The sequence below is a fragment of the Saccopteryx bilineata genome, chromosome 1 (genome assembly GCF_036850765.1).
Source record: "Saccopteryx bilineata isolate mSacBil1 chromosome 1, mSacBil1_pri_phased_curated, whole genome shotgun sequence".
Lineage (NCBI taxonomy): Eukaryota > Metazoa > Chordata > Mammalia > Chiroptera > Emballonuridae > Saccopteryx > Saccopteryx bilineata.
The window spans coordinates 233,620,525-233,645,270 of record NC_089490.1 but is presented as its reverse complement, the minus strand read 5'-3'; the positions used below and the strand labels follow the sequence as shown (position 1 = coordinate 233,645,270).

The 24,746-nt window shown below is 40.1% G+C and overlaps 1 protein-coding gene across 1 annotated transcript in view; it reads right to left on the bottom strand.

The window, feature by feature from the left end:
* Window positions 1-24,746, bottom strand: part of USH2A (usherin) — a 545,087-nt gene that overhangs the window by 186,270 nt on the left and 334,071 nt on the right. Inside the window, exon 38 of the mRNA XM_066238179.1 lies at window positions 18,094-18,273. Within this exon, the coding sequence (XP_066094276.1) occupies window positions 18,094-18,273 (180 nt within the window). The remainder of the gene's footprint in view (window positions 1-18,093; window positions 18,274-24,746) is intronic.

Below are 24,746 nucleotides of genomic sequence, written 5' to 3'. Positions count from 1 at the left end.
TTCAACCTACCCAGCGTCCACTCCCTAGTTCTATAATAAGGCCGCATTTGGCCACGCCACCATCAGACATAGTAACAGAAATTGCTGTATGTTTTATTAAACCCTATTTTTTGTCTCTCTCTCTCTCTCTCTTTTTAATCCCAAGCTCTAATTGAGTTGTTGTTCCCTTAGGTCCAAAGTACACAGTTCATAATTCATTTGATATAAAATGTCAGTTTAGATTCTTGCCTGTCTTTGATAAATGAGAAAAAACATGTACATTTCAATTTCCTCCATGCCAGAGCTACCAGGAACAACCCCCTGTGGTGCTTCTCAAAGACCTTTTTGTTAAATTAAACATCAAGATTCTGAAAGTGTGGAGCAGGGTATTTCCAAGACAGAGAGTACAAACACACAGACGGAGGGAGATGGCTGATGCCTTCCTCTCAGTCACGTGATTGCTCCCAAAGAGCAGGTTTGATCCTCCAATTAGTCCTCACTCATAATTTAATACACCGCAAACAGTCTGCTGCTTCTCATGTGGAGCCGTAGAGGCTCTTTTAGAATCATCACAGAAAATAAAATTCAGGTGCTTGGGGCTGGTTTACGTTTCAGCCTTAACAGCGATAGTGTATGTATCACACTTTACATTCCTTAAACAGACAGTGGGCCCTCTATTTACATACCAGGCAATAGCAGGGCATGCCCATGTACCCCTCACCCAGACCCACTGAGGACGGCCACGTGATGATGAAATCCCTTTTCAGACGAACAGACTGAGGTCTTAGGAAGGAGAGAATGCTCCCGACATCATCAAGTCAGAAAATGAAAAAGTGGGGAAAGATGGGTGGTAGTCAGGTTCAAATTCAGAGAGTTTGACAGAGCATGCAATCAAACGTGCTTCACAAAGGCACAGTTTCAAGGACAAGATTGCTGGATTTATGGAGTCAGCCGAGTGAACAAGATCCAAACCTTTTCCTGTGGTCATGCCCTCAACCTCAGACTTGAATGAGGAAAGGGCTCCTTTCTGATGGCCCAGAGGACACAGGTGGTCATCCCTATGACCGTTTCGATTCTCTTACCTGCCACACTATTCACACTCCTGGGTTCTCCAATATGACACTTGTTTGAATAGTGAGTTATTTTCATGCTTGCTGATCCCCAGGAGTGAGTTTTTTTTCAAAAATAAAATTAGTTCCAGTTATAGTTTTATTAACTTGAAATCATGTTTGTTTGATAACCAATTTATGGAAACAAGAAGAACATACATTTGCCTTTTTTAATGTTACCTTACATATTTTTAAAATAAATCAATCGTACTATGAATGGTCAGGAGGCACGAGAACGTCCATGAATGTTCGTACTACTCAAACAGTTAAGGGTCTCCCTGTGAATGCAATGTTTTTAATCTGTTCATGTAAACTTATCTTAATATATGGAGAAAAGGATTCATTTTTTTTTTTTTACAAATATAGGCTTCCTCACTCTCTTCCTCTTAATGAAATTTTTAAGTTTTTTCTAAAATCAACATTATTAGATAAATGAAATCTCTCTTTACAAGAGTGCAAATTATGTTCAATCAGAAAATTACATCTATTCATTTCCCTTGATGTAGAAAAGGCATTAACACAAAAAGTTCAATTTGAACACAGGTCCAAGGAGAGGACAACTTAGTAATTAGCAATAATGACGCCATGGTTACACACTAATGTTTTGGGTAAGTGTATTTGAGCCAATTCTAAAGTGGCTGTCTGTCCCATACCTATACAAAAGCCTCTGCAACAGCAAATTAGATCAGAAAACTTACATTTTCTATCACAAGTCAAAGATAGAATGTCAAAAACAACTCATGTTACTGGAGAGCTGAAAGTCCAGAGAAGTAACTCCTAAATAAGCTTGAGGCCACTTTAATATTCTCTTCATCTAATCAGAGTTTAGCTGAGGTTGAAATTCACAGGTGAATAAGAAAGAAATTTGTCAAAATATGTGGTAGGCAAGTAAGTACTTATATCCACTCACACTGGGAAAGGATGGTCCTAGTGGTTGATTTTTACTGTCCACAAACAGAGTGAACTTTCCCCTTTCATTAACTTTTTTTTTTTTTTTTTAATTTTCTGAAGCTAGAAACGGGGAGAGACAGATAGACTACCGCATGTGCCCGACCGGGATCCACCCGGCACACCCACCAGGGGGCGACGCTCTGCCCACCAGGAGGCGATGCTCTGCCCCTCCGGGGCGTCGCTCTGCTGTGACCAGAGCCACTCTAGCGCCTGGGGCAGAGGCCAAGGAGCCATCCCCAGCGCCCGGGCCATCTTTGCTCCAATGGAGCCCTGGCTGCGGGAAGGGAAGAGAGAGACAGAGAGGAAGGAGAGGGGGAGGGGTGGAGAAGCAGATGGGCGCTTCTCCTGTGTGCCCTGACCGGGAATTGAACTCGGGACTTCTACACGCCAGGCCGACGCTCTACCACTGAGCCAACTGGCTTTCATTAGCTTTTAAACTTTAAGTGCATGGGTCCCGTATCTAATTGAGGACAGCTCTCTAGTTCATTGCAACCAATTTTGGACACCAGATGTTTCAAACACACCATCCTTTTGAGACTGCATTTTGACACAACTATCTTATCAAACATCTTCAGACCCCTGTTCACTAGTGAGATTATGAAATGTCTGCTACCTTTGCAAAAGGACATACGCATGGTCAGCAGATGGTGCTGCCCATAAACACTGAGACCAGGGGCTCAGAAACAGGCTTCCAAAGCCATTGCCCTGATTTGCATATGGTGCCTGCCATTTACTAGTTGCATGACATTAACAAACTAGCTGCAAGCCAATCTCTTTTCCTCAGCTTCTTCATGTGTAAATAGAGATAATCATAGTACTTTCCTCACAGAGCCTGTGAGAATTATATGAGTTAATACATCCTAGCCGGCACCTAAACCCAGTCAGGGCCAAGCGTGAGTAATCACCATATCACCACACAGAAGACAACGACAGGTGTACTTGTTTGATTGCTCTTGACTTTATTGTGGTTCTCAAAGATCATTTTTATTTTATTTTTTTTTACAAACTGAAGGCAAGACCCTCCACCAGCAAAAAATTAGGACTTGCTTTATTGGGACACTCATTTTATGGCGGGGGCAGGGGGAGTCTGAAACCCAACCCATGATAAAACAAGGGATGCCTGCACTTTTTACCAAAAAAAAAAAAAAAAAAGGAAAAAAAAGAAATTACACAAGCTCAACTGTTCTCCAGGCAACTGAAAACTGTCAGCATACTTTGTGAGGGTGTATTTGTGAACACCTAGCAGGAAACATTGCGGGGGGATGAGGTCTCACAGCCAGCACACCTTGGAATCCAGAATGAAGATGTAACCGACTGGAGCAGACACATTTCAAAACCTCTTGGAGGAAGTGCAGCCACAAGACGCTCGTTAAAGCAATTCCCCAGAGGAAGGAGACTCGGGTTTCAGTTACGTGGAGCTCCTTGTGACAGATGTTCCAGGAAGGGATCGAAGAGCAGAGGAAATCTAGCTGACAGCATCTCCACAGTAGGGCGATTAGTGCTCCTCCATGCGTAAAGCATCGCGCCTGTTGCTTTCTGGTGCCACAGGTAGGGCTCAACACCTGGCACTGGAGAGCCAGGGACCACATCCACATCCTGCCCTGCTGAGGGGGGCTGTGAGAAGCGGGCTGGCTCTCATTCCCTGGAAAGGACTCTGACCCCGGACAGGGAGCTTCCGTATCCAAAGAAAAGTGGAGTGTAGGGTCCTGTGCCACCTAGTTTTCCCTTAGTAATTCTGTGTCTCAACTATAAGTGTGGCATAGACAAGGTCGCAGAATAGTTTTTCCTTGAAGGTATTTTCAAGATGAGCTGGGTAAGCAGTTTTTTTAACTTAGATATGTATCCAGGTATGGGGGGGGGCATCTAATACCTTATAGGTCACTCGGCCCCGCCCTTGGCACTAAGAACAAGTTCGCAGGTAATGCTGATGTCTCTCATCTGAAATCACATTGTGGGGCCTGCTGGGCCAGGTCAGGTGTGCCACCTAGGAGACGGGAAACCTGAGTCACTGTCCAGTACAGATATTTCCATCAGACCAGACAGGGAAAATCAAGGGCAAGGGTTATCGCCAGAGCTCAGCTGAGATGTAAAGGAAAGGGGTGTCTCAGAAGATTGCCAGGTGACTGGTCTCTGAGGAGCACCATCAGGATGGGGTCAACAATATCACAGTCTTAGCTGTTATTTCATTCTGGGTGTGCTTCCTGAGGTTCCCCCACATTTGAGAGCACAGGCAGAAGCCAACACATCTCGAGCAGCTGCAATTTGGTATTATTTTGAGATGTCGCAATGCTTCTCTAAATGTTCTCTCTTTTCCCTTTCTCTCAAGAGTCTTGTGGTTTAAATGCTTTTGTTTTCAAAGGTCAGGAAACCCACCTAACACATATGGGCTTAAATAATGAAAGGGGCTGCCTCTTGTGATAGAAAACTCTAGGGAAAGGGATGGTTTCGGGTGGAGCTGGGTTGGAAGAACAAATGATGTCACTAGAGTGCATCCTACCTCCTTCTCTCAGATCTGCCCTGCTTTCTGCCATGTTGGCTACACTGACAGACTCTTTGAGGGGCACTGTGCCAGGCAGCAGATTTATCTGAATCCCCAATTCAGACCCAGGACACATCATAGACCTCTACTGGTTTACTGCTTCTCATTGGTTCCAAGCATGGAGAGCCCAGGGTGCCTAGAAGGAGACTGGAGCACTGCCATCAAAAGAGAGGCTGAGAAGGATGAAGGCCTCATTGGGTGCAAAAAATAACACAAAACAGGTCGCTATTACTCCCTGGGAGCATGGAGATAAGCATCGTTGACTTCCTACTATGTGCTCAGAGTCAAGGTACATGGCGAGAGGAATCTGGAAAGAAAAGAAAGAAGGAAAAAGAAATGGAGGAAGAGAGGAAAGATGAAAGAAGGGAAGAAAGGGAAGAAGGACAGATAGAAATAAGGAAGGGAGAAAGGATGGATGGAAGGAAGGAAAGAAAGATGGAAGGATGGATGGGAGGAAGGAAAGATGGATGGATGGATAGAAGGAAAGGAAGATGGGTAGAGGGAAGGAAGGAGAAAAGGAAGGAAAGAAGGAAGGAAGGAAAGAATGGCAAGAAGGGAGGAAGGAAGTAAAAGAGAAGAAAAAAAGAAAGGAAAAGAGAGTGACAAGGAAACGTAAAGAGAGAGAAAGAAAAGTCAAGAAAGAAAAAGAGGGGGGGGTGGGGGGAGAGGGGAGGGGCACAAAGAAAACCAGATAGAAGGTGACGGAAGACAATTTGACTTCGGGTGATGGGTATGCAACATAATCAAATGTCAAAATAACCTGGAGATGTTTTCTCTGAATCTATGTACTCTGATTGATAAATATCACCCCATTAAAATTAATAAAAAAAAAAGAAAGAGAAAAAGAGCGAGTGAGAGAGAGAGAGAAAATCAATGATGACACCTCTATATACTGCCATTCATTCATTCATCGGGCCTCACCGTGGATTTATCTTTAGTACAGCCATTTTCAACCTATTCATCTCATAGCACACATATATTAATTATTAAAGTTATGCGGCACACCAAAAAATATATATTTTTATTGCTGAGCTGACAGAAAAATAGGTATAATTTTTATTCATTCACATTGTGTCATTTTTACAAATTTCACAATCTAAGGGAAAAGAGATCAGTGCTCCTGACTAATCAGGTATTATGTTTTAAAAATTCTTGTACCACACAGGTTGAAAACCGCTGCTCTAGCAGATAAGCATAGTACCCTAAGGTGACCAACTTTTTTACAATAAAAAGTACAAAAATAAATTGAAGAAAACAATACTATAAAAAAAGAAACATCGGCCAGGGCACACAGGAGAAGCGCCCATTTGCTTCTCCACCCCTCCGCCGCGCTTTCCTCTCTGTCTCTCTCTTCCCCTCCCGCAGCCAAGGCTCCATTGGAGCAAAGATGGCCCGGGCTCTGGGGATGGCTCTGTGGCCTCTGCCCCAGGTGCTGGAGTGGCTCTGGTCGCAACATGGCAACGCCCAGGATGGGCAGAGCATCGCCCCCTGGTGGGCAGAGCGTCGCCCCTGGTGGGCATGCCGGGTGGATCCCGGTCGGGCGCATGCGGGAGTCTGTCTGACTGTCTCTCCCCATTTCCAGCTTCAGAAAAATACAAAAAAAAAAAAAAAAAAAAAAGAAACATTTTATTCATTGCAACAATACACTATAATATGATAAATGCATAATAAAAACATTTGTAATATTTTATATTGTGATTATGCTTACATGTCTATTAATTTTTAATAATAATCGTAAAAAAAAGTACTCATTTAGTAAAACTAAATATCAAACAAAACCACTAATTTGGAGTGATATCCGAGTATATTTATCATTTTCTAATTAAAAATGTCTGTTTTATGCAACTATTTAATCAAAATGCATTATTAATAGATATGGTTTGAAGTTAGAGTTCCACTCTAAAACTCGAATTTTGGGAAAATACTTGTAAATAAAATTATACATATTTGGAAATTATTAAATAGATAATGAATTAACAAAATGTGAATTGTGCTTACCTGTCTATGATTGAATATTCACTGAGAAAGAATAATCATGAGTCTACAATGTCGTATGTGCCATGTCATGTTTCAGTAAGAAGTACGCAAAGCCATTTGTGCACTCGGTATATCACTGCGCTCTCTCAAGGGCTCCCATGCGGAGCACATGCTTCTCATAATTGCATCTCGCTGCACTGTACTGATACTTGACAAATTGTCATGTCAAATACAAATATGTCACATCACAATCAGTGGATTGACTCTGCATCGATCGAATATGGACATTTACAGATTAGTCTTCCAACGTCAAAAAGGAGGACGTGTAGGAGGACACTTTTTGAGGAGGACGGAACTTACAAAAGAAAGACTGTCCTCCCTAAAGGAGGACGACTGGTGACCTTAGATACACACACATGAAACATTTAAACGGAAGACTGTGTAAATTTCAAAAATGATCATCGAAGTGTACATAGGATCGCTGTTATAAAGTATGCACTGGACACCCTCACATTTCTAGCTTCATCTGTCCCAATTACTCAATGAACACGAGGATCTGTAGTAAATTACACACTATTGTCACAATCTATTTTCCAGTTTTTACAGGTCTCTAGAACCTTTAGAATCTGAGTCTCTATACCTCCTTATAGAGATACAAGAATTTTCTCCAAGTTTATAATGAAAAGAGATTAAACCTATGGACTTTAAGTACATAAGACATATTAAGAATTTGACTCTCTTGTAAAACTTTAGACAGAAAAATGTTCTCTGAATTTATGTAAGTCAGGCGAGAGTCTGTCTATGATAATGAAGGGCAAAGAAAAGAATAAGATATTATTTTTTTTAAAAAAATAAAGCTAAAATTTCTTTAGGGCACCATACAAATTCAAATAAAACTTCAAGTTGCTTTCAAACTGCAGAGCCAGTCAAACAGATATGCTTTTTTTAAAAAAAACTTAAAGTTATAAACCTTTATTCTAAGATAAGAAAACAGAAAGGGCAATTGTATTTATTCTTTTTAAAAATAGGATTCTTTTTCATATCAATGGAACTGAAAGGAATAATATTTTCCACTACTCTCCCCTGATAAAGTAGGAATAATATGATTTAAAAAAATTGGGGGTGTCCCTCTCTATTGCCACGGGTTGCTTTATTGATAGTAGTGAACTGTGTGTGTGGAATGTGTACATTTCAATACAAACCACATGAGAATATGCAAATGTGGGAAGCGGCCCTCCCCTTTGCTGGAGGCTTGGGGCATCCAGGTAAGCACACTTCAAAGTTCCCTCCCTCTTCTCCATGGCTCAGAAGTTTGTTCCTTTCTACAGTGTTTCCATAAGGAGGAAGTTCATTGTCAAGACTGTGAGTGAGGAGTGAGGGAAATTTCACCAATTATAAAATACAGATTTATCTCTTCCTTTAGCTTACATGGTTGTATAAATACACACACACACACACAAAGCAGGATAAACTATCAATTCTAAAAAAGTACAGAAAAAGAATTTTTTTAAAAAAGGACGTGAGAGCACATTTAAGACAGATACACGTTTTGAGTTTTTTGTTTTGTTTTGTTTTTATTTTTCTGAAGTGAGAAGCGAGGAGGCAGAGAGACAGACTCCCTCATGTGCCTGACTGGGATCCATCCGGCATGCCCACTAGGGGGCAATGCTCTGCCCATCTGGGTCGTTGCTCTGTTGCAATTGGAGCCATTCTAGCACCCGAAGCAGAGACCATGGAGCCATCCTCAGCACCTGGGCCAACTTTGCTCCAATGGAGTCTTGGCTGCAGGAGGTGAAGAGAGAGATAGAGAGGAAGGAGAGGGGGAAGGTTGGAGAAGCAGATGGGCACTTCTCCTGTGTGTCTTGGCCAGGAATTGAACCCAGGACTTCTACATGCCAGGCCAACGATCTACCGCTGAGCCAACCGGCCAGGGTACATTTTGGTTTTATTCTTATAACACACTGGGGAGGAAAAACAATTTACACTAAGGGGATTGGCATGTGTTTTCAAAAGTATACTATTACTGAGATTTTAAATACTTTTTATTCATGGAGTCCATCTGCCTTATTACTCCAAACAAGTCGTTTCCAGGGGGAAAAGAATGAGTTTGAAAGACATGCGCAGAAATAAAATGCTATGCTCAACTCATGTAAAGATTCACGTGAACTGGATGCAGTGTAAATTGTGTAGCTTTTAATACACTGACAGTGAAGACAAGCCACCTGTTTACATGCCAGAACATGGCTGTAAGACATCTAGTCCTCAAGATGCTTGGTCTTCTTGGTAGCTTTTATAATCTGTAAGGATGGGAACCCCACCCTTCCTTCCACCCTCCATGGAAAGCACTGCACTGTCTGAGTCTGTTGTGTGTGTCCATTTCTAACCTACCGCTTATTGTCACTTTTTATAATTTCCATTCCTTTGCATTCTTTTCATTTTTCAGCCACCTCGTGGCCACCTGCACATTGATGATTCAGCTTACATCTTGCAAATAAACCAAAGTGGACTCAGCGCACATGATAGACAGAAAACACATACTGATGGGGTCTGCATTTGCACATTGCAGGCAGACTTTTATATTTTTGAGAACGAGTGATTTCATCACATAACAGAGTAGCATTGTGGCATTGTATGAACTAGATTTTAAAAGGCATAGTAACAATTAGAAGCTCTCAGTGCTACAGTGGCTCAGGAAAGTATAAAACAAAATGGAGTTTGCGTGTTATTCTTATATTTTTGTTTTGTTTTGTTTTTGGTAGTACCATCTATCCCTGCTTTTTGAGCTTCTAATTGCTCCTAATTCTCCTGGAGATCCTGTTATAAAATGATATTCTTCCTTTTAGAACAGTGCTATGGTGTTCTTAGGGTATATTCCTAAAAGTGGGATAGCTGGGTCAAAAGGCAGTTCGGTTTTTAATTTTTTGAGAAATCTCCATACTGTTTTCCACAGTGGTTGCACCAGTCTGCATTCCCACCAGCAGTGCTGGAGGTCCCCTTTTCTCCACATCCTTGCCAACACTTATTCTGTGTTGTTTTGTTGATGAGCGCCATTCTGACTGGTGTGAGGTGATATCTTATTGTGGTTTAATTTGCATTTCTCTAATGATTAGTGATGTTGAGCATTTTTTCATATGTCTATTGGCCATCTGTATGTCCTCTTTGGAGAACTGTCTATTCATTTCTTTGGCCCATTTTTTTGATTGGATTGTTTATCTTTCTGGTGTTGACTTTTACAAGTTCTTTATAAATTTTGGTTATTAACCCCTTATCAGACGTATTGTTGAATATGTTCTCCCATTGTGTAGTTCATCTTTTTTATTCTGTTCTTTTTGTTTTTAGCTGTGCAAAAGCTTTTTAATTTGATATAGTCCCATTTGTTTATCCTATCTTTTATTTCACTTGCCCGTGGAGATAAATCCGCAAATATATTGCTGAGAGAGATATCAGAGAGCTTACTGCCTATGTTTTCTTCTAAGATGCTTATGGTTTTATGGCTTACATTTAAGTCTTTTATCCATTTTGAGTTTATTTTTGTGAATGGTGTAAGTTGATGATCTAGTTTCATTTTTTTGCAGGTAGCTGTCCAGTTTTCCCAACACCATAGCACTGTTTCAAAAGGAGAAATGCACCCCCATGTTTATGGCAGCATTGTTCACAATAGTGAAGATCTGGAAACAGCCCAAGTGTCTGTTAGTGGATGAGTGAATTAAAGAGCTGTGGTATATATATACAATGGAATACTATGGGGCCATGAAAAAGAAGGAAATCTTACCTTTTGCGACAACATGGAGGGACCTGGAAACTATTATGTTGAGTGAAATAAGCCAGGCAGAGAAAGAAAAATATCATATGACCTCACTCATTTGAGGAATCCAATGAACAATGTGAACTGAGGAATGGGATTGAGGCAGAGGAGGGATCAAAGGGACCAGAGGAAAAGAGAACAGAGGGAAGGGGGATGATAGGATGGGATAAACCTGAAGGGAAGGGGGGAGGGTGCTGTGTAGAGGGGGGCAACAGAGATGTTGAAGGGAAACGGGGGAGAGCAGTGGCATTCGGGGCAACACTAGGATCTATGTAAACACAATAAATTAAAATTAATAAAACACACACACACACACACACAAAAACCCCACAATGAGATATCACCTCACACCTGTCAGAATAGCGCTCATCAACAAATCCAAGAAACAACAAGTGTTGGTGGAAATGCAGATTCATGCAGCTACTTTGGGAATCATATGGAGTACCTTACAGAATTAAAAATGGAATTTACTTATGACCTAGTAATTCTGCTTTTGGGAATTTATTTGAAGAAACACAAAACACTAATTTGAAAGAATTTGTGCACCCCCATGTTCACTGAAGCACTATTTACAATAGGCAAGATATGGAAGCAGCTCAAGTGTCCATCAGTGAATAAAAAGGCTGTTGTACACTTACATAATGACATGTTTTGGGGCATAAAAAAGAAGTAAGTCTTACCCTTTATGACAACATGGATGGACCTGCAAAGCATTATGCTAGGGAAATAAGCCAGTCTGAGAAAGAAAAGTACTATATAGTTTCACTCATATGTGGAAACTAATGAAGAAAATGAAATAACAGGCAAAATAGAGACAGACTCATAGATAGCAGCTGTCAGGGGGTGTTTTGGAAAGCTTGGTGGGAAAGTGGAAAGATTGAAGTAAAAAAGATAGGAAGGAAAAGAAACCTCAGACACAAACAGTGTGTTGGTTGTCAGGGGAGTGGGAGAGGGTGGTGAATAGTGGAGGAGTGTGAAGGGGGACAAATGGTGATGGAAAGAGGCTTGACTTGGGGTGGTGAACACACCATGTGGGTTACTGAGAACATGTTGTGAAATTATATATCTAATATCTGTTTCATTTAGTCAACAAGAGTCATCCCAATAAATTCAATAAAAAGAAAATAAAGGGATAAATAAATAAATAAATGGTATTCTTCCTATGGTTGGTCCACAGGACCTCCACACCTCCACAGTCCGCTCCTGTTGGGTCTGAAAAGGGTTTATACGGAGGCTTCCGTACATAAGCACTATTGATTAGATCACTGGCCACTGGTGATCAAACTCGAGGTCAAGTTCCTTCTGCTTCCCAGCTTCCCAGCAGATCACAAGCGGGACTAAAGTTTCTGACCTTCTGATCATCTTGTTGGTCCCACTTCAAACAGCTCCCATCCTTAGATACCTTCCAAAAACCACCTCGTTAACACAAAGCCACTGTAGAGCTCTCATCTCTTAGACAATTCCAAGGAGTGCTGTGTCATAAACACGGAGGAGATCACATATGTATTTCTCATTATAAATCACAATATCACAGGAGGCCAAAAAAGAGTCTTAGTAGAAACATAGAACAATGCAAGTAACAAGCACCTAATGTTTATCAAGACAGGCACTGAGCTAAGCAGCTCCCATATATTTTGTTGTTTAACCCTGTTTCAGGTAGGAATTATCACCAAGCCGATTTTATAGATGCACAAACTGAGGTTCAGAGATGTTTGTGGATTTGTTCATAATCACTCAGCGGGAGAGGCAAAGCAGGGGGATCAAAACTAGGTTTGTAGAATTCCAAAGTCTATTCTTTTGCAATGTGCCTAATATACAATTGCCAAATGGATTTTACTGCTTCCCATTAGCTGTGGAGGGAGGTCAAGATGAGACTAACAAAAATAAATTCCAAAACAAACCACTCACAACCATTTTACTGGTTTTGATTTTCTAGTAACACATGTTTGTAAAAGAAACACATTGCCCACACTTCGTATTTTTACAGAATGGGTAGGTTTTAATAATTCTCATCAACTTGAAGCTCTAAATGACAAATTATTTACTGTCATATAAAACTGGATTAAGTTCACCCACTGAAGGGGGTCTGCGTTCCTCTCACAGTTACTAGAAAGCAGGTCAGAAAAAGATAAACAGTAAAATTATTCCTTTTGGAAAAAAACGTAAAACTTTCATAAAAAATCTCTTTCTAGCTCGTCAGTATGGAATTTGTCACTAATCATGTTAAACTATGCCCTTTTATGCTGCTTCTGTCTCTCTCAGCTTTCTGAGCAGTTCTTTGATGTAACAAAGACAGTTTCAGACAAGATTTCAGTGCATCTGGAAAAAAAATGGTTTAAGTCTGGAGGCAAGATGCTGTGTATTTAAAATTTATATACTCTATAATGCCTTTGTTCTGAACTTGAAGATCCTGCAGAAACTTCTAAGCTTCTTTGCCTTCCTTCTCTAAGCTCATTTGTTCTTCCTTTGCTTATTATCATGCAACCGTGGCTCTCACTGGTGCTCCCATCATTTAACTACATGCGGAGTCATGGCTGACCCTTCCTGATCAATTGCCAATCCATACCGGCTTGACTGATAAAAGAGCCAATTAGATTTAAGCAAATTAAGGGACATCACCAATGTCAACCACTTATTAAACTGAATGCTGAATTCCATGCATACAAAACACTAATGCACTGGGCCCCATTAAGAGCTGAAATCCTAACCCCATTAGTAACTCCAGACCTTGAAGGGGTAAAGGTCATAGGAAAGTTCCATATTTATGGATTAACATTTGGATTCCATTTTTATTTTTTTAGTTCTTTTCCTAGAACTCTTGAACTTGCACTATAATGCTATCTGAGAGCTCAGATGAACTATATTCTTCATTTCTGAGAGTATCTTAGTGCTAAGTATGAACATTAGGCTATTACAAACAACCTAAAAATATAGTTATTGTAGAAATACAGGAATCTGAGTGCACAGACTTAGGAAAGGATATACGATAGAATTGGGGGGGAAAGCTCCTTCAGTTGACCAAATAATATTCCAAATAAAATTTTAAACTAAAAAACGTGTGTTGTTTGAGATTTACCACTCTATGGGTACTGAGCTATCGGTGTCATAATCTCACTTGCCTTCATTTCCATCTTAAAAATAACCTGTGTTTATCATACTGTTTAATCGTGTTTCTCTTTTCTTTTGTGTGTGTATGTCATAGATTTATTTTTTAAATAAAATTAGTTCTATTAAACAATAAAGACAACGAAACAGGAAGATCTGATAGAATCAATGAGGCTTTGAAATTAGATATTGTTGGACTTCAGATTTTTTTTAAAAAATTTTGGCTTTATTGATGTATAATTGGTATACCAAAAAAAGCACATTAATCATTTTTTTTTCTCCTTAGAAAAATACATGGAATGGTGGACAGATTCAGAAAAAAAAAAAAGAAAGAAAGAAAGAAAGAAAAGAAAAAGAAAAAAACTCTGAACACAAAGAACAGGGTGGTGATTGTCAGGGAGGGGGTTTGGGGGTAGGAGGGGGTAGAGGGGGTAGATGGTGAAGGACAGAGATCTGACTCGGGGGGTGAACACATAATACCGTGTACAGATATTGTGTTGTGAAATCGTGCATCTGACACCTGTATAGTTTTAACCAGTGTCATTCAAATAAATTCAATAGAAGGGAGGGGGGAAGAAAAAATACTGAAAGCTAATATCAAATAAGATGTTCATATCTATCAACTGAAAGATGGTATGCCAGGGTAAAAGCTTTTGTACCATGTGCCATTAGCTCTCTTTTTCTAAATTCTTACATAAGCCAAAGTCTGTCCATTTTATGCTTGTGTTAGAGAAGTAACCACTACTGGGAAGGACTTAGAGTGGTAATTGGTGTAATTTGAGAGTACACCTTACTTGCAATATTCCTGCTGTCCTTACAGCCCGGATCCCCCCACCTCTGAGGGCCACAGCGTTCCCACACTGGACAACAGTGCACAGAGCTGGTCACGTTTCCACAGCTTGATAAACGCACATTGCTCAGGCCTGAGCAATGACAATCTTCCAACCTGAAACTGGTCATCAAGCTATCTGGACTGACTGACCTACTCATTCAGTCCCCAATTGTTCATCCTCCACCTGCCATGTGTCAGGGTTGCTCCACGTTCTGAAGATAAACTGAAGAAGTGATGACCCCAGCTGGGTAGAATCTCACAGCCTGGGATTTTGACAGGTGGAGAAGACAGGTGCTCTCGGTATTCTGTGGTCTACCATGGAGCACAGACGGGCCCTACCTTAGCTTCGCTTTAATAAAAGATGACTTTCTGATGCACCGGCTTCTAAGTCAAAATGAAAAAGGGAAGGGAATTTGACCAGATCAAGGGGGTAAAGGAGATTCCCAGGCCTTTATATAGCACACTTTTGATAAAGAAAAAAATTCGCATTTTTGTTTTACCCAAACCTTCTACTTTTATGGTTTAAACGACACTGAGAAGAAAACAAGCTGAGACTATTACTGTGACAAGCCTTGCCTAATCCAGCATGAAAGATAGTAGGAATTCAACCTTTCCATAAAAGAGACAAAATATGGAAATTAAGGCAATGGCCATAATGATAACAACCCAAATATAATGAAAAGTAAATAGCATATAAGAACTTTCTCTGCCCATACGTTGGTTCGTCTCTGTACATCTTGGTTCATTTATTATTCATTTCAGTATGAAACACAGTTTGCTGGATAAAGGCACGGAAGATTTCTTTAATAACTTTCAGTACTAATTTAATTCTACTTAAACACACATATTCTCGTGAATGCCACATGCTTTCCGGCATGATTTTATGTGTAAATCAGGATAATATGTTTTCAGATCATTAAGTAAAAGGAAGCATGAACTAAAACCTATTTAATCAATGAGGTATCACCTTTAAACTGCCACAAGGTCATAAAAAAGATCATTTCAAAGCTATAAGTTTCCTAATTGTAATCAACAACAATCTAATAATGAAAAAATTTTTTTAAAGCACATGCTAACAGTTGCAATAAACTTGAGCAAGTCACTGTCTCTGAAGATTCTCTGCTTCCCTGTTGGGGAAGGGCCATCTCCCGGATTCTGGATTTCTGAGCACAGAAAGCGCAGAATTGCACCACTCCCAGAGAGTGTAGAGCTGCAGTGCTTTGTGATAAGGCCGGGCGCAGGCATTCACGGGGCAGAGGCAAAGCCAAGCCTAGGCGGCTCACTTATGTACCGTTATAAACAATGTGTTGTTTCTGCCTGTTTGCATATAGCCTTACTACTAACCAAGACAGATAGGCTCACACCACGTGCATTGATTTAACAATAGGAGCTTACTATGTTTCACGGAATCCTGTATGTGTATGTGTGTGTGTATGTGTATGTGTATGTGTATGTATGTGTATATAGGTGTGTGTGTATATATACCTATACACACATGCACATAAATATAACAAAATATTAGACCATACCTTCTCCAAGAAATAAACAATTCATTAAATTAGACCTACTTTACAAATGCAACATAAATTGCTATAAATTATGAACTATTTAAATCCATGTTAAGTGCCATAAAATGAATATACAACTCCTTAAATAGTCCGTATATCCTGTTGAGATGATATTACTATGTAACTTAAAAAGTCTCCATTAAAGCACTAATTACTCTTTAATGCCTGAATGTGAATAAAGGGTAGTACACACCAAGGTAGAGAGTCATCACAGTGTTCTATCCTTTTCAGCATGTTGGGGAGAACAGCGACTCTCAACCTTTTTCATCTTGTGGCACACAGAAACTAATGGCTAAAATTTTGCGGCACACAAAAAATATATTTTTTGCTAATCTGACCAAAAAATAGTTATAATTTTGATTCATTCACACTGTTGTCTTTTTTTTATTTGATAGTCTAAGGGAAAAGAGGTCAGTGCTCCTGATTAGATAGTCAGGTACTGCATGTTTTAAAAATCGGTGTGGCATACCAGTGAGCTACAACACACCAGGTGATTGTCACTGGGTTAGGGTACAAAAAGAAAGATAAATACCCAAGGTTTCTCTCTCTCTCTCTCTATTTCTTTCTCCCTCTGGTCTCAACTCTTAAATAGCACCTATCTTACTTCTCATTTTTATTTTGGATTCATAAAACACAACATTATCTGAATTGATCAGCCCCAAAAGTCTGTTTCAAGTATTCCTTTCTGAAACAACGTGGCTTCTGCCATTTGGAGTTTCAAGTGTGTCAGTAAGCATCCACTCATTGATTCTGTAACATCATACAAGGTAGATAAAAGCGAGCTATTTCTACGATGTGGCCAGTGACGAATCTCTCCATGGGAGAAGGGTCCCATAAAAACTGCAGGCTAACTCTTATTTTTTCTCTAGTGATGAGGCCTTTCTTGCTTTGCTACTCATTGTGACTGGAGAGAAAATTTACAGTCCTGTAGATTGTTGTTAACAAGATAGTGGCATTCTCCCTTAATCCAGAAAACACAGGTCTCCAGAGCTGGCCTACAAGACATTGGTGTCCCGGGGTCCTTTTCCTTTGGTATTTTCAGAAAACATACATTCCTGAACACAATTCAGCGTCATGCTCTTAACTGTTCTGAGGCATACTTTCTATCCAAGGGCTACAACAAGCCAATGGAAGAAGGATTTTTCTTCTTTGTAATTAGTCCCACAAATAGCTAAAACAGGGTGAAACTGATCGTGGACCAAAATAATAACTCGGAAGGCATTCGGTCCCCTTTTAAATAGCAACAGTTAATAAAGAAAAATATCCAGGCCCTGGCCAGTTGGCTCAGTGGTAGAGCGTCGGCCTGGCGTGCGGGGGACCTGGGTTCGATTCCCGGCCAGGGCACACAGGAGAAGCGCCCATTTGCTTCTCCACCCCCTCCCCTCCTTCCTCTCTGTCTCTTCTCTTCCCCTCCTGCAGCCAAGGTTCCATTGGAGCAAAGATGGCCCCGGGCGCTGGGGATGGCTCCTTGGCCTCTGCCCCAGGCGCTAGAGTGGCTCTGGTCATGGCAGAGCGACGCCCTGGAGGGGCAGAGCATTGCCCCCTGGTGGGCAGAGCGTCGCCCCTGGTGGGCGTGCCGGGTGGATCCCGGTTGGGCGCATGCGGGAGTCTGTCTGACTGTCTCTCCTCATTTCCAGCTTCAGAAAAATACAAAAAAAAAACAAAAAACCCAAAGAAAAATATCCAGATTATATCATATTTCACATATTTCACATATGAAAATGACAATACTGAACTTTGATCATTAGGACACGGAATTTAAAGGTGTTTTTCCAGTGGTGGGAGTAGAGTTTTCCTATACTCTGACCTATATACTGTCCGTTTTTGCTAAATGGAAGAGGTTTAGATAAACGTCTACATCAGTTCTTCAAAAATCCAGGGGATGAGAACCACTCGTATTAGAAAATTAAAGCTCAAATTGAAAATATAAATTTTAAACCCAAATAAATTTCAAACAAAAAAAGCACTTCTAATTTTTTTAACATGTATGAACTCAATCTTTTTAACATGTATGTGTGTATTTACACACAGAGAGACATACACACACACAGTGTGAGGTGAGCACAGTCTCATCAAAACAATAACAATAACAGGGTCTCAATAAAATAAACAACAACCAAACCAATGAGTAATGCAAGTGAGCCCCTAAGCTCTAAAAGAGAATTGCTTATGATGAGAAACAAGGTGCTCATATAAATTTGGATAGCCAATGTTGTGCACAGACTTACCCCCTGGTGGCATTACGACTGTTGTAGGGTCACTGGTCAGGCTGCCTTGGGCATTTGAAATGTTCACTCGTACAGAATAATTAGTAAAAGGAAGTAGCCCGTCGATGGGCACCCAAATGTTGGCCTCTTCACCTCTGTACATGACTTGTGTGCCATTCAGAAGAGTGTAGTTATTATCTGCTGAATGAAAAAGAAACTTATTAAAATTAGCATGTATTGAAGGATTCTTTCTTGCTATTATTTAAACATTTTATTGGTTTCCTAAATGTACAGTACTAAATAGAACTATATTATCACCCCCATTAGAGGCATTGCATGGGGCTACTTGTATTCGGCTATTGTACAAACAAAATGTTACCAGAGATAACATGATGCTTTCTAATCTATTCAACACAGGAAGCAAAATAATTGAACTAATATTCAAAGAGCATATAATGCCACACCATAAGTATCATACATCTGAGCAAAACTACTGTGCTGACACAAATTAATCACGTGATCAATTATTTACAATTTGTTTCCTGGTTTCTCAAGTACTTGAATTTTCTGTGATGTGCAGAGAGACCAGGAGGAGAGCACACTCTTTTTTCCTAAAATAAGATGGTTCTGGATATAAAGAGTATAAGTCAACTCTATGTACCAGAAATTTTATTCCTCATCAGTTAGGTGGATTTCTGCTCATTTTGCTTGAGAGGCAGATTGACTGCTTTCTGTCTAATTCCTGTTTCAAACTTGGTCAGAATCTCCTGAAAAGCAACTGGGGATGAGAAGTCACATGTGTCCACTTTGATCTGAAGGTCGATTTTCTAGCTCCCTGGGAAAATGCAGAAGCTCCCCGGCTGTATAGAGGAATCACATCCAACATCTCCCTGAGTCCCATCACCATCCTTCCAGTGTCCTCGCTCCCGTTCTCAAATCTTAGTGTGTCTAGAACGCGGGAACCTTCTGCTGCCTGATAACGGTGCCCTTTCATAACTTCATGACACACTGAAAGGACTTCCAAATTGTGCTATATTTATTAGCTTTCATAGGTTATTTTTTCTTATTTGTTTTAGTGAGTGTGTGTGTGGGGGGGAGGAGCAGGAAGCATCAACTCCCATATGTGCCTTGACCAAGCAAGCCCGGGGTTTTGAACCGGTAATCTCAGCATTCCAGGTCAACACTTAATCCACTGTGCCACCATAGGTCAGGCTCATAGGTTCTTTGTAGCTAGTCAACTTGACTGGACTCAAGATTACTGAGCTCCAACCTCAGGCAAGGGAGTAGACATTGCTAGGTGCTTATAACAGTATGCTCAAAATGCACAAGACCTAATTCCTGCATTCAAAAAACTAGGTTAAGATGAAAAAATGAATCACTTGTAACCATTGTCTAAGAAAATTACATCAGCCACATCTGAAGACCTACTTAAGTTCCAATAACATCCAGCTCTGTGGAAGCCATTTCCACCACAGCTGAAACTACTACTGTAGACGCATGCCCACATTTCAAAAAGGCCAGCTTCTCCTGTAAGACCCCGGCAGACGCTCAATTGCCTTTGAAGTGGTCCAACTCTGGACATCTTTCAAAAGATTGAAGGTTGCAAAGCAATAATAAAAACTGTAAAATGAAGCCAAATTTTAAGCAAGGTTCAGATGTAAGACCAATTTTGAGTTAATATCTAGGCTTATAATATTGGTGAGTTATTCCCCCCTTGCATTCTTTTTTTTTCTTTTTTTTGGAGAAAATTTCTAGCTAGAAAACAAACTCTTCTGCCAGCTTTGAAAATGGGATGGCAGAGGGAAAAAATATATTAAGTACCACTTTAGTCTAAGTTTCCCAGATAACACTAATACATGGTAATTATACAATTAGTTGTAACATTAAGTTCTAGTTATAGAACAATGATTACTTAGTAATTATAACAAGTATATAATTACTCAATAATTATGAGAAGTATGCAATTACATAAACCATTTTGTTCAGTTCAGAAAAGAGCTTGAACATCCCGGAGCCGCACAGCTGAGTGTGCAGAGCACTCAGCTCAGTTCACAGGCCGGAGCAACAGATGGGGTTCCACCCTACGAGAAGCTCGGAACCCCCAGATTGGAAACCAAAGCAGGACCCACAGACTTTTGGCTGTTCCTCCATGTCATCTTCCCTTCCTTTGAACTTTACCAATTTGGGGTCCTAGATATTGGAGGAAAAAATATCTTAAAACAGAAGTCCTCTGATCTCCTTTTGAAAGGGTGTACTTTTTTCACATTTTTTTTTTACCATATATACATGTTTTCTATGGGCTGGAGAATGCAGTCCCGTTGGGTTAGCCTCAAAAATCAAGCTGGAAAATGTTAAAGCAATAAGCACCTCCTGTCCCAGGTAAGCACTCCTTCCTGGTTGGCCTCTGCACCAACCCTGCTGGTAGGTAAAAGTGGGCGGTGCAGGTCTGTTGAACTTCTGTGTTCTGAAACCGCAGCTCCCCATCACCCCCAGGACCCGGGGAGTCTGAAGCAGCGGTCCTGCCTTTCACCCTCTTTGGCTGTGCCCTGCACCATGGGGCTCTCCCTGAGGACTGCGCCAAGCTCTTCGCAGAGTGGCATTGTCTGCACCAGTCATCCAGCGTTGATTGACATCAAAATCATCTGGAAGTTCTTAATAAACATTTACACTCCTGAGTTCCACTCCACATTGACTGAAAGAGATTATCAAAGGGGAGCACCCAAAAAACATTTGGAGATTATTTTTCTGCAAGAAGAGCTTCTGGTTTCTAGGGTTATCTCATCCATGAGAAAACATGTATATATGGTAAAAAAAAAAAAAAAAGACCATTCTGGTCTTTCTTTTTTTGGTAATTTTATTTTTCAATTATGGTTCACATTCAACATTATTTTGGATTAGTATCAGGTGTCCAGCATACTGGTTAGCAAAATGTCTGCCCCCGCCAAAAAGTTCAGGTACGTTTTGAAATAATAACTATGGCACCATCCATAGTTATTACAATATTGTTGACTATATTCCCCATGCTCTGCTTCACATCTCCGTGACTATTTTATAACTTAGCATATTAAAGCATGTATAAGACGCACCATTTTGAAAAATTTCAGGTCTAAAAACTGGATGCGTTTTATACAGTGGTGGTAGATTTTTTTACTTGCCTTTCCTGCTTTTTTGTGCTTGCTTTTGTGTTCATTGTTGAAGCCAGTGATTCATCATCAGACACAGATGAGGACAAGCTAAGGGATGGGAGTTTTGACAGTGATGAGGAGTTGTATGAATTTTGTGATGAATAAAACTTGAGATCAATAACTTTATGTAATACCTCTTTTTTTTTTCAAATTTTGGGCCCCCAAATGAAGGTGTGTCTTATACGTGGGAGTGTCTTATCTATGAGGTAGTTCCTGTCCCTGCACATTTGCCCCCAGCCCCCCAAACCCTCCCCTCTGGCACCCATCAGTATGATCTCTGTATCAATGAGTCTGTTTCTATTTTGTTTCTTCCAAGCTACTCTTAAATTAATAATCAAACTTTAGGCACTTTGCTTCCAAAAACCATTAGGTCACATTTGGCATCCTTATTAATTGATACCTTTAGGTTCTAGCTTTGGGCTATAAAATGCATATTTTATTAGTGAGACACTACACCCTCAGAGAATATAGAAAGCTCACTCTGAAACCAGGTCTATCTTCACAGACTATAAAATCTAGTACAGTTGTAGGAGATAATTTTAATATGCATAAAAATAATTTTTAAAATGAATAATGATCATTGCCTACCTAATAAAAAAAGGTGTAAGGAGTTTTAAGTATTTCTCCTCCCTCCCCCAACAGGGGACACTGGGAAAAGAAAAGTCTTTGTACATCAGGCATCACAGGAGAAAACCCATTTTGTAGAGGTCACGTAAACATTTTAAACAAACTCCTGGACACTCTTTCACAATACTCCACATTCGATTGAATTTCCCAAAAGGTTAATTCATGCCTTCCTAATTTTTTTCTACTTTATACTGAATAAAAAATGTCTTAAATGAAGAAACAACCCAAATAAATTTCCTGTCTTAGATCCACTTGCAAAGAACCTTGCCTTTAGCTTCAGATAGAAAGCAGTGCTAAGCTGCTAACAACATTCACACCCATTCTGAAAGCTAAACTCTTACTTTTTGCATTCTTATTGGTTAAACAGTAGGGTATTTTCTCTACCATTATTTTTTAAGCAAAAATCAGCATAAATAAGTATCTTCCCATGCATGACTTAGGGACAGGTAGATGATGACTGTCCTGAGAATGCCACCCTGTGGGGGTTCTCTGGATTGAAATGACATGAATGGGTATGCTTCCCATTCTTGTTATAATCATTGTCACAGAATTTTAATACCCCATACAGTCCATAATTTTTTTTATCCCTCTGTGCTGTGCCGCTCTGACCTTTTCAATATTCTATAAGTTGACTGGCTGGCTATTTCAGTTCTCTCCCTTTTACGGCCTTATTAACTTGAGGGAAGGAGGCGAAATGAACCACCAATCAGAATACGTAATATTGCAAAGGTCAGCATAGTCCTGTATGGTATCATCACACATGGAAGACCGTATGCCAGCATTAACATCCTGATATCTTATTCATGTGACAAAGATTGTAACAAGAACAGAAACTGGCACAACATGAATCCATTCTCATGACAAAGATAATAATGAGAAATGACAGCGAACAAACCCAACTGATTCTTGTTACCGTGTGAAGATTTTACATGTCAGACCTGGTCCTGCTTGAAGTTAGCCTTTTTCTGAATCCAATTACACCTGAAAGTAGGGAAGGCACTGACTAATTTTCCCACTTCTTGCAATATCAAGAAAAAGCGAGATGTTTTCCCTGTTCTGAGGTCTCAATTTCAGTGTGTTGGTTCAGCTCTACCTCCACATCACAAAATCCTGCCAACACTAAAATCAAAAGACATCAAATGGCAGAAAAAGCCCTTTAATGTGAGCCAAGAATTCTAGATCACTTTAGATAGCACACATTAATATTTAAGCTACTTTTATTTATTCTTTTTAAGGGTATCATTTCAAATTATATTACCCAAAAGGCAAATGTGTCCTCCAAACTCAATTATTCTTATAGCTCTCACTCTGGTAGAGATATGAAAGGTATTGGGTATTTGTTTAAGTTAATATACAGTTAAAGGGGCCTATTCCTACCTTACCTTTTGGCCAACATTAAAATATTTATAGGTATATAACTACACAGCTGTCTTCCCCACAGAAAATTGTGAAAGAGAAAGAAAAAGTAACCTGTGTACCACTTAGGGCTCAGAGAAGAACAGTGGTCGCTCTATTAATGCATATTTCTTATTATCATTGCAATTACTCTAATGTAATTTTTAATTAGTTGTCATCTAGTAAAAGCTGTACATTCTTGATTCCTCCCTAAAGTGATCATTCTGCTAGAATGACAATTGCAGTTCAGGGGATAAATACATTGAATATTTTATCAACTCACCCAAAGATGCTTCAGAAACATTTGCCCGGAGTCTGTGTTCATGTAGGAGCAAGGGCAGCTTTATAAATTCTGGGCATCTTATGGTTTGGCTCTGATTTTTTTTAATGTGTGAGCCCAAACATGCTGAATACAACACAATTACTCTTCTTTAAAAAAACTTAAATATTTTTTAAAGTCCTTTGGTGCATGGTTTCCTCTCATCATTGTTGTTCCATGCACCACGGTCAGATTTTCCTAAATAATTTTCATTTTAGTCACATCAGAAAAAGAATTATATTATAAAGAGTAAATTCAAAGATTTTGTATAACTGGGATAAATTAGGAAAGTATGGTCTATTTTTGTCAACCATGCTGTAGGCTGACAAGTCAAATTTGTTCCTACTTTTACTTATCTCTCCCCCCCCCATTCAAACAAAGTGTTATTTTTCCAAATGAACAAAGTATTGCCATCGTCTCGATCAGCTACACTTGGGTCAACATCTCCCATAGTGTGTGGTCTCCGGCTTCCACAGTCCACATCAGACATGAATGCGAACATGGTAACATCCACCCAGGAACTCAGAAGGCTGATGGAGTGGGAACAAGGAATTGGGGTCAGTTAGGAATTCTAGGTGCTATCTCTAGAATTGTTGGCCATGTGGAAGCTGAGCCGCAGCTGACCAGGGCAGCTGGGGGGCGGGGCACAGCCAGAGTGGCTGTTGCAGTGTCTCTTGCCTGAGGATAAGCTTGTCTGGGCTGGGCCGTTTATGGTTTCCACACAAGCCTGACTCTCCAGCTCCCCTGACAACTTTTTAAACTGCTCCATTCTCTACAATCATTCATTTTGCCTTCATTAATCACAGGTGCCTATGTTGATTGCTACCAAGAAATCACTCTGAATGGAGAAAGGTCTGAAACTACAGTCACCATTTGTTAGCCTTGGTTATATATGGGCAGGGGGTCTGGGTAAATATTATTTTTCTACATGACGTGGATTTTTAAGTTAGGGCATGCATAATTTTTGAAAATCACAAGGATATTGAGAAGGGTGAAATACCCAATGAAAAAATATACACTGCATTTAACTTTACAAATAAATTACGTTGAAACCAGGGACCTACACACTACAGCCCACAGGCCAGATTTGGCGAGCTGCCTGCTCTTGCACATAGTTTTATTAGGACATAGACACACTTTCAGGTTGG